Consider the following 15,548-nt stretch of genomic DNA (forward strand, 5'->3'; position numbering starts at 1 on the left):
TAGATCAGAAATTAATAATAGGGGAATATATTCGTGACCCTATATTTCCATATGGGTTACACCCAGGCCCGGCCCTAACCAATCTGGCGCCCTAGGCAAGATTTTAGGTGGCGCCCCCCCCTTCACAAGAAACCGAATAGCTTTATCTTTGACCTTTTTTTTTTACTTACAACTATACCTAATATATAAAGGGGTGGACAAGTGACTATTACCTGCAGGGCAAACATTAGCTAACCAGAAGGTAATAACAATGAAAACAAAAACACCTGCTTAAAAGATAATACCTGAGGAATGTAAGGTGGGAGTACAGTAATTACCTAACATTACATTATTATTTTCCATAACAATGTAGCCCCCTCCACAATATTAACCCGACGTTAAAACAGAACTAGCTATTTATTGATTAGCAATTGCCGAATCATGTAACATTAGCTTAATGCTAACAAGCCAGGTTACTATCACATTCTGTAACAGACAAATAATTTCATGTAGGCTAACGTTACCTACCTGCTACCTCTGTCTTTTCTCGTTTCTACTCCTCTTCTTTTCTCTTTTTTCTTCCTTGGGCACCTGACAGTTTTGGCCGTTTTGACATCTTGTGTTGATTTTTTGATGTGGTGACGTCCAAAAAGAGTCATGATACGGGAAGGGAGGGGGGAGGGGGGGCGTAATGTTGTAACAAATAATATTTCTATTAAATAGGCTTTACTTTGCATTTTAATTAACGTGGGATTATTTTTTTGTATTTAGAAATAATAGTACCAACTTTCTTTCTTTTTTTTTTTTCTCCAACATTTGTGGCACTGGCATGGCGCCCCCTGATGGACGGCGCCCTTAGCATTTGCCTATACGGCCTATGCCACGGGCCGGCCCTGGTTACACCAGACTTCCTTTTTGCCTTAGCGCTAGCTTGTGGTTCTTCGGGGAATAAAATGCCAAATATTTTCTATATGCGAGAAGAGCACTCACTTCGTTAACCTTTTAACCATAACTTTTGAAATAATTTTAACAATGCATTTTAACTTGTTTATTTACCTATTAAACCACTGTCTTTGACCGAAAGACAGGTGTGAGTTTGGCGACGACAGGTTGAATGGGGAATCTTACAACTAGAAATCATAATCAAATAACTACAAAAGTACAATTCACATAATGTTGGATATAGAGGACATTCAAACCCTTTATTTATTGAATTAACAATACTGAACTTCAAAGATTTGCTGTATTTGCAAACAGCTAAAATTATGTACAAAGCAAACTATAACGTGCCAACCACGAGTGTGCATCAATTCTTCTTAAGCAAAGAGGAGATAGATAACCATAAGGAAAAATCTAACTTAAAACATTTGTATGCACATACAATACTTAAAACGTTTAACATATCAGTATGTGGAATTAAATATGGAAGAGATTATTAAAGAAATCAAACAATGTACTAATATGATCCAGTTTAAGAAACTGTTTTAAACTCAATGTGTTTACAAAGTACAAAAGAATCCTGATAAACATTTTGAACCCTACTAAAAATTAGATAACATTATTCATCTCATTACGTGAATCACAACTTTTTTAACTACCGTATTTTTTGGACTACAAGGCGCAGTTATAATACTTTCATTTTCTCAAAAATTACAATGTGCCTTATAACTTTGAGCCCGCAATGTTCGTATTAATTCTGGTTGTGGTTCCCGCTTTGAAGCAATTTCATGTGGGACAAGGTGTATTGATAAGTGTGACCAGTAGCTGGCAGTCACACATAAGAGATACATGTAGACTGCAGGTTTAAGCCTGTTCAATAAATGGTGCTAGTAAGTACCTGTAAGCAAGCAAGGCCAACGCTTTGATGTTTCATTGAGAATATAGAACATTACACACAGCGCTCCAAAATCTGTCAAAATGTTTTGGTACAACTTTGGTAAGCTACGAAGCTGCACCGCGGAGCATTATGGGTACCGTTGTCGAAATACGTATATTACTATGGTGTGTGTATAGGATCCCCAAAATGGCACCAATTAGGAGACGCATTATCTGTCATTTTGTTTCGCAATATTATGCAAAAACAACTTTTCTTACCTGTTGGTACCTGTTGATGTTGTGTATTTGGGATCTGCATAAGTCCCGAAAATTTGCGGAGCGTTTGCCACTGTAGTCCACGGCTTCTTCTTTTTCTCTATCCTCTGTTGCCATTTCTGTTATAAAGTACCGTACAGTTTTAACTTATATCTGTCAGTAGACTCGCTGTGAAAGCGCTAAAACTACTGTATTTTTCGGAGTATAAGTCGCTCCAGAGTATAAGTCGCACCGGCCGACAATGCATAATAAAGAAGGAAAAAAACATACAGTATATCAGTCGCACTTTTGATAAGTCGCATTTTTTGGGGAAATTTATTTGATAAAACCCAACACCAAGAATAGACATTTGAAAGGCAATTTAAAATAAATAAAGAATAGTGAACAACAGGCTGAATAAGTGTACGTTATATGACGCATAAATAACCAACTGAGAACGTGCCTGGTATGTTAACGTAACATATTATGGTAAGAGTCAGTCAAATAACTATAACATATAGAACATGCTATACGTTTACCAAACAATCTGTCACTCCTAATCGCTAAATCCCATGAAATCTTATACGTCTAGTCTCTTACGTGAATGAGCTAAATAATATTATTTGATATTTTACGGTAATGTGTTAATAATTTCACACATAAGTCGCTCCTGAGTATAAGTCGCACCCCCGGCCAAACTATGAAAAAAACTGCAACTTATAGTCCAAAAAATACGGTACAACAAAGATGACGGAGAGGAGACGCAGTCGAAGTGGAGGCACATCAATAAGACCACCCACAAAATGGCTCATCCTGAAGAGATGGTCAGAAAGTGACTTGAAGATGGGCTGTAAAACATATTCTATGCAACATTTTGACCAAAGAAACACCATTACACCAAACACCTGCTCAGTGGCCTTGTGGTTAGAGTGTCCACTGTGAGATCGGTAGGTCGTGAGTTCAAACCCCGGCCGAGTCATACCAAAGACTATAAAAACGGGACCCATTACCTCCCTGCTCAGCATTAAGGGTTGGCATTGGGGGTTAAATCACCAAAATGATACCCGAGCGCGGCCACCGCTGCTGCTCACTGCTCCCCTCACCTCCCAGGAACAAGGGTATGTGTCAAGGGGATGGGTCAAATGCAGAGGGTATTTTCACCACACCTAGTTTGTGACTATTAGTGGTACTTCAACTTTATTACATGTTAACTAGACCACAAGGAAGTGTTTTAAATGTAGAAAAAAATATATCATAATTTGAGCCCTTTTTTGCACCTTATAATCTGATGCACGCGCCTTTTGTTTAAAAATAGCCCTGGACAGTCGGCAGTGCGCCTTATTATAAGGTGTGCACTATGGTCCGAAAAATACGATATTTATTATGAGAACTGTAGTATTGATTATTCTGTGATTTAAATTGTGTTGCAAATTGAGAACAGGAAGTGGACAAAGGTATTAGTAATTGCTATGAAGTGGAAAAGGGGTAGGATTAAAGCATCTTCCCACTCCTTCTGAGACATGTTGAAATGAGAAAATCAGAAAATGATTAAATATGTAATGTCTCATGTTGTAACTGTATGCATGTTTGAAATGCATTTAAACAGCAACAGTGTAAAATGCCATGGAGGACCTTTGTAACCCCTGTTGCACCGTGCTGCCCATGATGATGATGATCTAATCAATTACATTTACATTTTGGTGTCAGGGGTTGTATGTTCCGCCAGTGTTTAGGCTGAAATGGACTTGTTTGTGGGTGTGTGTTCCATTCTTAAAAATCATGAAAATATGACATGCCTGTAATGACGGCTGTCTTCACCTCTCCAGGTCCAACGTTCTTGACACGTCTGATGACAGTTACTTGAAGACATGCTCCTACGATCCTGTCACTCGTCCTTACTGTCCCATCTTTCGCCTTGGAGACCTGGTTAAATGGACCGGACATGACTTTCAGGACATGGCTGCTAAGGTACACAACGCCAATAATGTAACAATTAACTAAGCATTGCTTCACAGTGTAATGTTGTGTTGTAGACAAGCAAAATATACTCCACAAGACATTGTTTGCATTTTTACAAGCGTTCCAGATTATTAGTGAAGGGTTCAGATGCAAAAACAGACATGTCGATTTTCCTTGTTTTGAGTAAATCAATGTTTTTTGTGGAACTATTCATGAATCAGCCATCCTGTGGATTGCAATTGAACCATTTCTAGCAACCAAAATAAAACTCCCAATTTGAAAAATGCACATTTATTACAAAAATGGAACTTTAATAATTTTGTAAACATTTTGCAGCAAAAACAGACTCATGGTGCCTTTTCTGGCCCTACAAATGAGTAAAAACAGATTGGTTTTCTTCAAAGAAATGCTTATTCCATCCCTGTAGTGAATTAATTGAATCCAAACAGGGGACAGGGGTTCCGGGGTTTACATTGACCGCTGCATCATGACATCAGACGTTGAAAGCTGCATCAAAAGACAACAACAGCAGACTAAAGGCACGATTCAGTTCGTCATTTGAGAGAGTAGTGGCGACACACGAATCCTGTACATTATGTACAAAGGCAATACATGGAATTTTTTGCACCTAAACTCTTAAAAACACTCTTTAGTACCGTAGTAGTTTGTTACTTGTACTGGTGAGAAGTGGATAGTAATGTGCTACATTTACTCAAATAACTTTTTGGCTAATTTGTACTTGTCAGAGTAGTTTTGATGCAAAGATTTTTTACTTCAACTCCGTTACATTGAGTTTCATCTATATTGTTTTCATCATTATATTAATGTATAACCTTTTGCATTGTTTTGGCTGGTTAGAGAGACTTCCTCAAGCGGGTACTGTCACATGACTCCATTTCACCAATCAAATGGAGCCCGGCAGTCACATGACTGCAGTTAAACTTCGATGTAAAAGCATGCAGAACAACCATTGACGGAAGAGACACTTGCATTTTCATCATTATTCCCATAGCCTTATTAATCTTACTGAACAACATAACTATCTTTGAGTGGAGTACTAGACTCCTGTTGTTTGGATTTTTATTTATCTTTTTCAAATTGCTGTGTGGAAACCAACTTGCTCTTATCTCGCATCTGACTGTTGATTGGTCAGCTGCTGCATGCTGGCAATGATTGTCACATTGCCAAGAAGGCAGCCCCAGAAAGACAACCAATGAGCTTGTGGGCGGTCGAAATGGACAGAAGTTCAGCCTGAGCGGCCATTTTTCGCCGGGCGCCAGTTTTTGACATGGCTCAATTTAATAGTGTAACATTATTTTGGACGTTAAAAAGCAGTGTTCGTAAGATATGACAGCCATGGAGGCTCATTCAGTCTCTTTATTAACCAGAGGTAACAATCCAGTGAAAAGCTTCAAAAGAGCGGCCACTGCTAAGCTCAGCTAAAATGCTGCTCTGAGCGTGCTGTCACTGACATTACACGACAACAGGCACCGCCTTTTAAAGACACACACACACACACACGCATACACACACTGCTCTTCTATAAAGCTCCTCAACAGCATATGCCAAATATTTAAAAAAAGTTGTTTTAAGTAGCGCATTAATTAGTTTCCTAGTAATGAATAGAGTAATTATGTTAGTAATTCAATTACTTTTTTGGTAAAGTAACAAGTAACTTGAATTAATTACTTTTTAAAACTAATTTTCAGAACAAAAAGTGCATCGAACAAAAACTGTCTTTTGAAAAAGTGCAGGGGACATGGCCTCATATAGACTTAGACTTACACTTCCTTTTTATTGTCATTCAAATTTGAACTTTACAGCACAGATAAGAACGACATTTCGTTACACAAGCTCATGGTAGTGCAGGATAAAAAAGCAATAAGTTGCATATATAAATAAATAAATATATATAATATATATATAAAATAAATAAATATATATATAATGTATATAAATAAATAAATAGATTACTGTACAGATAAATATATTGCACTTTTTCACATGCGTCCACGTTTATGGATGTATGTTATATTGTCTTTTTTATTCCAGCGAGTTAATCCATTTTGGGGGGAGTTGAGGGGATAATTTAATTATGATGCGTTTAAGAGTCTTACGGCCTGAGGGAAGAAGCTGTTACAGAACCTGGAGGTTCTGCTTCGGAGGCTGCGGAACCTCTTTCTAGAGTCCAGCAGTGAAAACAGTCCTTGGTGGGGGTGGGAGGAGTCTTTGCAGATTTTCTGAGCCCTGGTCAGGCAGCGGCTTTTTGCGATCTCCTGGATAGGAGGAAGAGGAGTCCTGATGATCTTTTCCGCCGTACTCACCACTCTCTGGAGAGACTTCCAGTCTGAGGCATTGCAGGCTCCAGTCCAGACAGAGATGCTGTTGGTCAGCAGGCTCTCTACAGGTAAAAGCCAGTAAATTAGAATATTTTGAAATACTTGATTTATTTCAGTAATTGCATTCAAAAGGTGTAACTTGTACATTATATTTATTCATTGCACACAGACTGATGCATTCAAATGTTTATTTCATTTAATTTTGATGATTTGAAGTGGCAACAAATGAAAATCCAAAATTCCGTGTGTCACAAAATTAGAATATTACTTAAGGCTAATACAAAAAAGGGATTTTTAGAAATGTTGGCCAACTGAAAAGTATGAAAATGAAAAATATGAGCATGTACAATACTCAATACTTGGTTGGAGCTCCTTTTGCCTCAATTACTGCGTTAATGCGGCGTGGCATGGAGTCGATGAGTTTCTGGCACTGCTCAGGTGTTATGAGAGCCCAGGTTGCTCTGATAGTGGCCTTCAACTCTTCTGCGTTTTTGGGTCTGGCATTCTGCATCTTCCTTTTCACAATACCCCACAGATTTTCTATGGGGCTAAGGTCAGGGGAGTTGGCGGGCCAATTTAGAACAGAAATACCATGGTCCGTAAACCAGGCACGGGTAGATTTTGCGCTGTGTGCAGGCGCCAAGTCCTGTTGGAACTTGAAATCTCCATCTCCATAGAGCAGGTCAGCAGCAGGAAGCATGAAGTGCTCTAAAACTTGCTGGTAGACGGCTGCGTTGACCCTGGATCTCAGGAAACAGAGTGGACCGACACCAGCAGATGACATGGCACCCCAAACCATCACTGATGGTGGAAACTTTACACTAGACTTCAGGCAACGTGGATCCTGTGCCTCTCCTGTCTTCCTCCAGACTCTGGGACCTTGATTTCCAAAGGAAATGCAAAATTTGCATGGTTGGGTGATGGTTTGGGGTGCCATGTCATCTGCTGGTGTCGGTCCACTCTGTTTCCTGAGATCCAGGGTCAACACAGCCGTCTACCAGGAAGTTTTAGAGCACTACATGCTTCCTGCTGCTGACCTGCTCTATGGAGATGGAGATTTCAAGTTCCAACAGGACTTGGCGCCTGCACACAGCGCAAAATCTACCCGTGCCTGGTTTACGGACCATGGTATTTCTGTTCTAAATTGGCCCGCCAACTCCCCTGACCTTAGCCCCATAGAAAATCTGTGGGGTATTGTGAAAAGGAAGATGCAGAATGCCAGACCCAAAAACGCAGAAGAGTTGAAGGCCACTATCAGAGCAACCTGGGCTCTCATAACACCTGAGCAGTGCCAGAAACTCATCGACTCCATGCCACGCCGCATTAACGCAGTAATTGAGGCAAAAGGAGCTCCAACCAAGTATTGAGTATTGTACATGCTCATATTTTTCATTTTCATACTTTTCAGTTGGCCAACATTTCTAAAAATCCCTTTTTTGTATTAGCCTTAAGTAATATTCTAATTTTGTGACACACGGAATTTTGGATTTTCATTTGTTGCCACTTCAAATCATCAAAATTAAATGAAATAAACATTTGAATGCATCAGTCTGTGTGCAATGAATAAATATAATGTACAAGTTACACCTTTTGAATGCAATTACTGAAATAAATCAAGTTTTTCAAAATATTCTAATTTACTGGCTTTTACCTGTATAGTGCCTCTGTAGAATGTGGTGAGAATGGGGGGAGGGAGCTGTGCTCTTTTCATCCGACGCAAAAAGTGCATGCGCTGCTGAGCTCTTTTTACAAGAGCTCCAGTGTGTAGGGACCAGGTTATATTGTCAGTTATCTGCACCTTCAGGAACTTGGTGCTGCTTACTATCTCCACCGCTGTGCCGTTGATGAAGAGTGGAGCGTGGCTGGACTGGTGCTTCCTGAAGTCAACGATGATCTCCTTGGTCTTGTTAACATTCAGGACCAGGTTGTTGGTTCTGCACATATCTGGTTCTGCTTCATATTATGTACATGTAGAAAAAAAATGTTTTGCCTTTACAACAATGACATGTGTCAGGAAGTGTTGGTGACAAACCCCAATATGCAGAGATGGCAGACTTGAAAACATTACTTTTAATGTCAAAAATAAAATGCAGGAAAACAGGAGTTAGGAACCAGGCAAACTGGAAACAGCTAACAGGAACCAGCATACAGGAAACATCAAACAATACTCCAGCCTTGACTGGAGGGCGAGGCAGGTATAAATAGCAGCCGGCTGATTGACACCAGGTGTGGCCCGGCTGCCAATCAGCCGCAGGTAGGGGAAACAGCGCTCAGGGAGACAAGCAGGAAACGGAACCAAAATAAGAGCGCTGACAGGAAATAAAGCACAAACACAGAGGAAAAACTAAAACATAACCAAACTGTCAGGGACAAGCCTGAAAACATGCACATGCAACATGGCCAATTATGCCAATGATAAAATACTGTCATTTACAAATGTAACTGATATATACCTTTGTTTTAAATGTGTCATTTGAGCAACATTCACAGACGCAGAGTTGATATATTCCTTATTCATTTCAGGGTGGCTCTGTTGGTATTCTTATTGAGTGGTACTGCGATCTGGATAAGGACTACTCGAAGTGTAACCCAGAGTACAGCTTCACCCGCTTAGATATGAACTTGAACAACTCGGTCACATCAGGATACAACTTCAGGTACGTCCTTATTTCTTCTTTCTCTCCTCAGTAACCCATCGAATGTTACTACTGCCTTGCAGGTACGCCAGGTATTTTAAGGATCAACACGGGGAAACCTTTCGCACTTTGTATAAAGTGTATGGAATTCGCTTTGACATCATGATAAATGGCCGGGTAAAAGCTTTCATTGGAGAAGTTTGTGAAGAGCAGAAATTCTTGTAATAATATTTTTTTTACTCTTGTTTTTTTCAGGCTGGGAAATTCAATATTATTCCTACAATAATCGCCATTGGTTCTGGTGTTGCTCTGCTGGGAATAGTGAGTCATTTATATTGTACACTAAAATACACCAATTACTCTATTGTTTACAAAAAAATGTAATTTCCTTCCAGGGAGCTTTCGTCTGTGATATGATACTACTGTACATGATGAACACCAGCTCTTTCTACCGAGAAAGGAAGTTTGAAATCATCAATTTCAAGTACGACTTTGCGCAAACGTGGAATAGCATTTTTTTTTTTTTTAACATTTAATCATTGTATGGACATTTTTAGAAAAATATTTCTAAATTGTTGGGGACACAATGAAAACGAAAAAAATTTAAATTAAAAAAAGTTGTTATATATATGACATGAAACATGTAATGTAACAAGAATTAATAATCTTAAAATTGCCACACAAAAGCAATAGTTAGAGATAACCCTAAAGGACAAAATACCATAACAAGTTTGAATTGTATTTGTTAGTTAAATAATTATTTCCAAAATAAACATTTTAATGTTCACTTTTTACCCCCAACAAAAAAATGTTTTTGACATACAAACGCCATACTGTTTCCCTGGAGGTGTCCTGATTTGATATTGGATATCAGTCCGATATGAGCAAAAAAAATTAATATTGGATGATATCAGCTTGCATCTGAAATCTCTGATTGAAGCAGTCCTGAAGTGTGTTTACTTGTGCAAAGCTGGACAGCCAGTTAACATCTAAATGTCCCACGATAAGCACACAAAGTTGGTCTTTTCTTATATTTTAGTGAAGTCATTTACAAAAGGTAAACATTGTAGGCTATAGGCTACTACAAGCGAGCAGCTACACCACAGCTAAGCCCACAATACCACACATGCTAAACATACGTAATAAATGTCCGAAATTGAACAATATTGCAGTCTAAAACATGACATGTGTCAATATAAACAAGTATAAAATATACTTGCATAAGTTACATATACAAAGGCAGAAGTGTATCAGAAAGTATCCAGTAACAAACGTGTCTGCATCATTGAACTTACTGCATCACGCCTTTAATTCAATGCATTATTATGACCACTAGGTGTACTAAACACAAATTAACACTGCACTTCAGAGGCATAAATCTGTCATAAGATTAGTGTTTTTTATACCTACCGTTGCTCTCTGAGTAATTTCACTTGATCAAAACGTTCATAACATTCCACACTACAAAATAATAAAAGTATCTCTTGTGATTTCTGCTGATATCATATTGCATTTATATCGATATCGGCCAACACGCAAGGTTCCACTATTGGTCTCGTATCGAAAGTGAAAAAGTTGCATCAGGACATCGATTGTTTCCTCTCTCATTGAAGCATCGTATTTTGCCTTGTAGCTGAAGTTGGCTTAGAAGTTTCAAACAATAGTTTTCCCAAACTGCTGCGCCTCCCCTGAACTCCTCTGGTGCCCCCCAGTGGTCTTACACTTTTTTAATTGTTGACCTTTGGTCCGGCATGTACAGTACTTGGTTTTGTAAAGATATAATTAATTCAATGAGATATTGTATATTATTAGATACTACACTGAAATGCTTTGTTACCTCTAATTAGGTGTGGGGAAAACATTTATTTTAGAATTGTGATTCTTATTTGTAACGAGTCTTAAAGGGGAACTGCACTTTTTTGGGAATTTTGCCTATCATCCACAATTATTATGAGAGACCTGACAATTATTTTTGTATTTTAAATATTAAATAAATGTGATCAAAAGTCTGCTTACAATGGAGCCTATGGGAGCCGCTCTATTCTGTCTATAAAACCCTTAAAACCACCTCCATTAAAGGGGAACAGCACTTTTTATTGGAATCGTTCACAGCCATTATGGGAGACAAGAAAACATATCTTTTTTTTTTAAACGATTTTAAAGATGATAAAAAACGCTTGAAAGATGCGGCTAATGGTGCTTAGCCTTCAAAGCCCTCTAAATCAATTTCAAAACCCTCCATTAACGTTTTATATACAGAGTGCAAGTCTATATATAATGTAGTACCAGACACGTTCATAACAATATGTAATATACAATATTTACCATTTTTTGATCATTTCAATCATTCCCGGGACTGATTTTTCCCGCGCATTGATTTCTGTTTCCACAGCAGCACATGTCTGACTTCTGACAACAATTGTGTGTTTCTACTTCTGGAATAAAACACGAGTGCGTTTTCTAATCATGGCAGACTTGGTAACAGACAACGAAGACGACTATTTTTTGACAAATGAGGATTCACAACCTTATACTTTTGTAGCTAAATATACTGATGCTTATATAAGCAAGCACGGAGAGTGAGACATTGGAGCAGACGGAAGCCGATAGAAGGGATGAAAGCGATTTTGACGCTTCAAATATGGAACTTGGAGCCAAGCTATTTCGACATAAATGGATTGCTTACCAAAATCAACAGGAAACGTCCGCGGCCATGATACACACAGCGCGTCATGCGTGTTAGTACAACTACAGTACATACGCTGTCTGGCTAGCTCACCTGTGTACAAAGTACAAAACATGAAATGCGGGCTAATACTTTACAGATACTGTAATATGATTGTTCATGTTTTTCAGTCAGTACAGGTTGTTGTCCTATCGCAGTGTTGTGCATTACAAACTCAAACACGTTTTGTGTTGTTGTAGAAGCTAGCTTATCTCTTTCCGTAGTTAGCTTTTACGGCTAATACCGTAGCATGGCGATGTGTTACTACGCTAGAAAAATAGTTCCTCAGTGTTCTCTCTTACAATAACAATGTTGCTACAGTTTGGTTATTATACAGGTTACAAAACGTAAATGAAGCATTGTTGATGGTTTTTGAATGCATTTTTTAAGTGATTTAAAGGCAGAATTGATTGCTCCCATCACCTGCATTGCTAGCCACCTAAAACGAGCCGATATTTATGTTAGAAAGCGAAAGAAAAAGAAAAAAACTTTTGTCTTCTTGTCTCTCATAATAATTGTGATAAGCAAAATTCCCCAAAAAGTGCAGTTCTTCTTTAAGATTTTATATACATGATGTAGGTATATATGTAATGTAGTAACAGGCACATTTATAATAACATTTAATATTTACATATTTTGATCATTTTATAATAACTTTTATAATAACTTTACAGTACAGGTAATCTTATAATTTACAAGAATTTCAAAAACGCATCACGTTTGCTTTTTTTTCTTCATCACTAATTACTATTCACTGCAGACTTCATGAGAGCTAACAAACATAATAAAATATCACTTACTGTACAAGGTCTGCTGTCATTAGAATGCCGACTGTTAAAATGTTCATATAGTCCCACAACCATAATCCTCGCGAAAAAAAGGGGCGGGGGCACGGAGGGGACCAACCGTCTTTTCGTGTCGTTCTCTCAATTTCCGGCTCCTAAATGCCTGTCAAAGTGTACCAACTGTCAATGTGTATGTCCTCAGAATTCTTCTGTACAGGTGAGATGCATGATTTATGATGTACAATAAACTTCCAGGGAGCAAAGTAGTGAGGAAACACCTCGCCAGTCGATCATGTCAAAATTGTACACAGGCTTGTGTGCCGCTATAAATAGTTAGTCTGTCGTAGCGCTTATCGTAAATGGAGTATTGTTGGCGCTTTTTGAATGTTTTTTATTGGGTTTTATGGGCGAAATAGAGGACTTCCTATTGGCTGCGCTGTAAACTGACTTTTATTTACTTTTATCTAAGAATTCCTCTTAAATTCATTTAAAAGAATAAATACATCTAAAATAATTTTTTTAATCTGTCCTGTCCAGCTACTCGGGCAAATCATATTGTTGATGTAGATGCACATATCTGCTGTACAGATTTAATTTAGAAAAGTGTGAGATAATTCTCTTGTTGCCTTATTTCTGTTTGAGTTAATTAAATGTTCAGATAAAATTTTCCATCCATCCATTTTCTACCGCTTATTCCCTTTGGGGTCGCGCGGGGCGCTGGAGCCTATCTCAGCTACAATCGGGCGGAAGGCGGGGTACACCCTGGACAAGTCGCCACCTCATCGCAGGGCCAACACAGATAGACGGACAACATTCACACTCACATTCACACACTAGGGCCAATTTAGTGTTGCCAATCAACCTATCCCCAGGTGCATGTCTTTGGAGGTGGGAGGAAGCCGGAGTACCCGGAGGGAACCCACGCAGTCACGGGGAGAACATACAAACTCCACACAGAAAGATCCCGAGCCCGGGATTGAACCCAAGACTACTCAGGACCTTCGTATTGTGAGGCAGATGCACTAACCCCTCTGCCACCGTGCTGCCCCAGATACAATTTTATTAAACAAAAGTTGTTTTCTTTTGATTGATACAAACATTTATCAGAGCTGTTTGTCTATTTTATGGGGGAATGTAGTTAATCATAGAACTGGCACCCAGTGTTATTAAAAAAGTATTGATATTGAGTCTCGAATCGGTTTGACTCGAGATTTGATTGTAAATCGAATCGTTACCCCCAAGAATCAAATCGAATCGTGTGGTGCCCAAAGATTCACAGCCCTACCTACAACCATAATTTAAACCTAAACACAATAACATAGCTAAAAGCATAAAAGTAAGCAGCTTCTAAAGTTTATGCTCCTAAAGAAGGGGTTTCCAAAGTGTGGCCGGGGGGCAATTTTCGGCCCACAGCTTGATTGTATTGGTCCTGAAATAAATTAATTTATATGATATATATATCAGTAATTCTCAAACTGTGATACGTGGGCTCCATCTAATGGTACGCCTACGACGCACTTAATTAAATGTTCAAACACAGTGTTACTCTTCAAACTGTGTGTAATCTTAAGATTAAATATACTTGTTCGATAAAACCGTTGCCTTGTTTTTGATGAATATTTAGGCCTACTATGCTACTGTATTTTAATGTTGGTTATTTTGGTGGTACTTGGAGAGCCATGTGTTTTCTGAGGGGGTACTTGGTGAACAAAGTTTGAGAACCACTGATATATATTTTTAGATATTACACTTATTTGCTTTGTCACTCCAAAAAAACATAAAGCTAAGTTTAGTTCAGATAGTTAAGCAGGGATTTCTTTTTTTTTTTTAGCATTTGTAATCTACAATTTGCGGCCCAATATTTCTGTGTGTGCTGCAAAAGTTTGGACAGCCATGACTTAATAATGTATGTATTGTGGATTTTAAAGATCCCAGCTAACGTACAAATTGTTTAATTCAGGAAAGAGCGGACCAAAGACAAGGCGGACAAGCCAGGACAACGGGAGAAGAAATCCAGGAAATCTGCAGCAGAGAAAGTGTCTGTGAACGCCATCAAAACAACAGAAGACATCGTGGGCTCGTCCGTTAACGCGGACAAGAAATCATCAGCGGACAAGCGGGGTCCAACCATTCCACGCAACACGGGCCAGCGCTACACCTCCACTCTCTCTCCTCAAGGTGCAGAACCGAAGCATCACATCACATTCTCTTCACTCAACTGAAAAAGACAAAACGACCCACAGTGGTGCTCTTGGTCAGTTAGGTTGCAAAAGGTGGAAATGTTGACCTGTTGGCTCGTCCTGACTAAAGACTGCATGGTCCGTCCACACAAACGCATGTTTGCTAGGAAACTGATGCATGGAACCTTGCAAATGATAGGGATAAGCTGTCCTAAAAGTCATTATCTTACCAAACGTGGCAGCCATTTACATGTTTAAGTCAGTCCAGCTTATGTGCACCAGTGAAATGAGCACAGCAGCTCTGTTAGATAAGAGTGTATGAGGAAAACCGTGTCAAAAAACTGCCGTATTTAAAACATAACTTTATTATCACCCATGTTATACCAGAGATAAATGTGCTTAAAAGGCCTAGTTTTGATTATGTAGACAGCTGCTTATGTTGATTGCAGGAGTATGGACATAAACGGGTTCCGCAGTAGTCGTAGATCAATTTGCAACAAAGTACATATTTGCAGTGTGTACTATGGCACAAATGCATATATTCAAGAAATGATGTTTTATTTCAGTGGAATATTAACATGTTATAATATATATAGTGTAATATAATTAATTTACTGTAAACAATACTTCAATATATTATATTAAAAAATACATTTTTAATATATTAAAAATGCATTTATTCAATTTAAAAAATTGCATTTTTAAAGAAAAGTACATTTTTTTATTAAAAATATTTTTAATTCAAAAAAATATTATTTTTTATTATTTAAAAATAAAACAATACTTTTGTTAATTTAAAAAATTGCTTTTTTCATTTTTGGGAAAATCTGCCCATTTGTGCTTTCGCTCTCCAAAAAATAGTATTGTTTTCAGAA

The 15,548-nt window shown here is 38.3% G+C and overlaps 1 protein-coding gene across 4 annotated transcripts in view; it reads left to right on the top strand.

Moving 5' to 3' along the window:
* Window positions 1–15,268, top strand: part of p2rx5 (purinergic receptor P2X, ligand-gated ion channel, 5) — a 32,272-nt gene extending 17,004 nt beyond the window's left edge. For 3 of the 4 annotated variants that reach the window (XM_072913828.1, XM_072913827.1, XM_061961951.2), the window contains 6 exons: window positions 3,876–4,017; window positions 8,871–9,004; window positions 9,067–9,160; window positions 9,239–9,304; window positions 9,379–9,467; window positions 14,454–15,268. In XM_072913828.1, the coding sequence (XP_072769929.1) occupies window positions 3,876–4,017; window positions 8,871–9,004; window positions 9,067–9,160; window positions 9,239–9,304; window positions 9,379–9,467; window positions 14,454–14,715 (787 nt within the window). In that variant the 3' untranslated portion in view covers window positions 14,716–15,268. The remainder of the gene's footprint in view (window positions 1–3,875; window positions 4,018–8,870; window positions 9,005–9,066; window positions 9,161–9,238; window positions 9,305–9,378; window positions 9,468–14,453) is intronic. The other variant, XM_072913829.1, reaches the window with a different exon arrangement.
* The last annotated feature ends 280 nt before the right edge of the window (window positions 15,269–15,548 follow it).

The sequence above is a fragment of the Nerophis lumbriciformis genome, linkage group LG09 (genome assembly GCF_033978685.3).
Source record: "Nerophis lumbriciformis linkage group LG09, RoL_Nlum_v2.1, whole genome shotgun sequence".
Lineage (NCBI taxonomy): Eukaryota > Metazoa > Chordata > Actinopteri > Syngnathiformes > Syngnathidae > Nerophis > Nerophis lumbriciformis.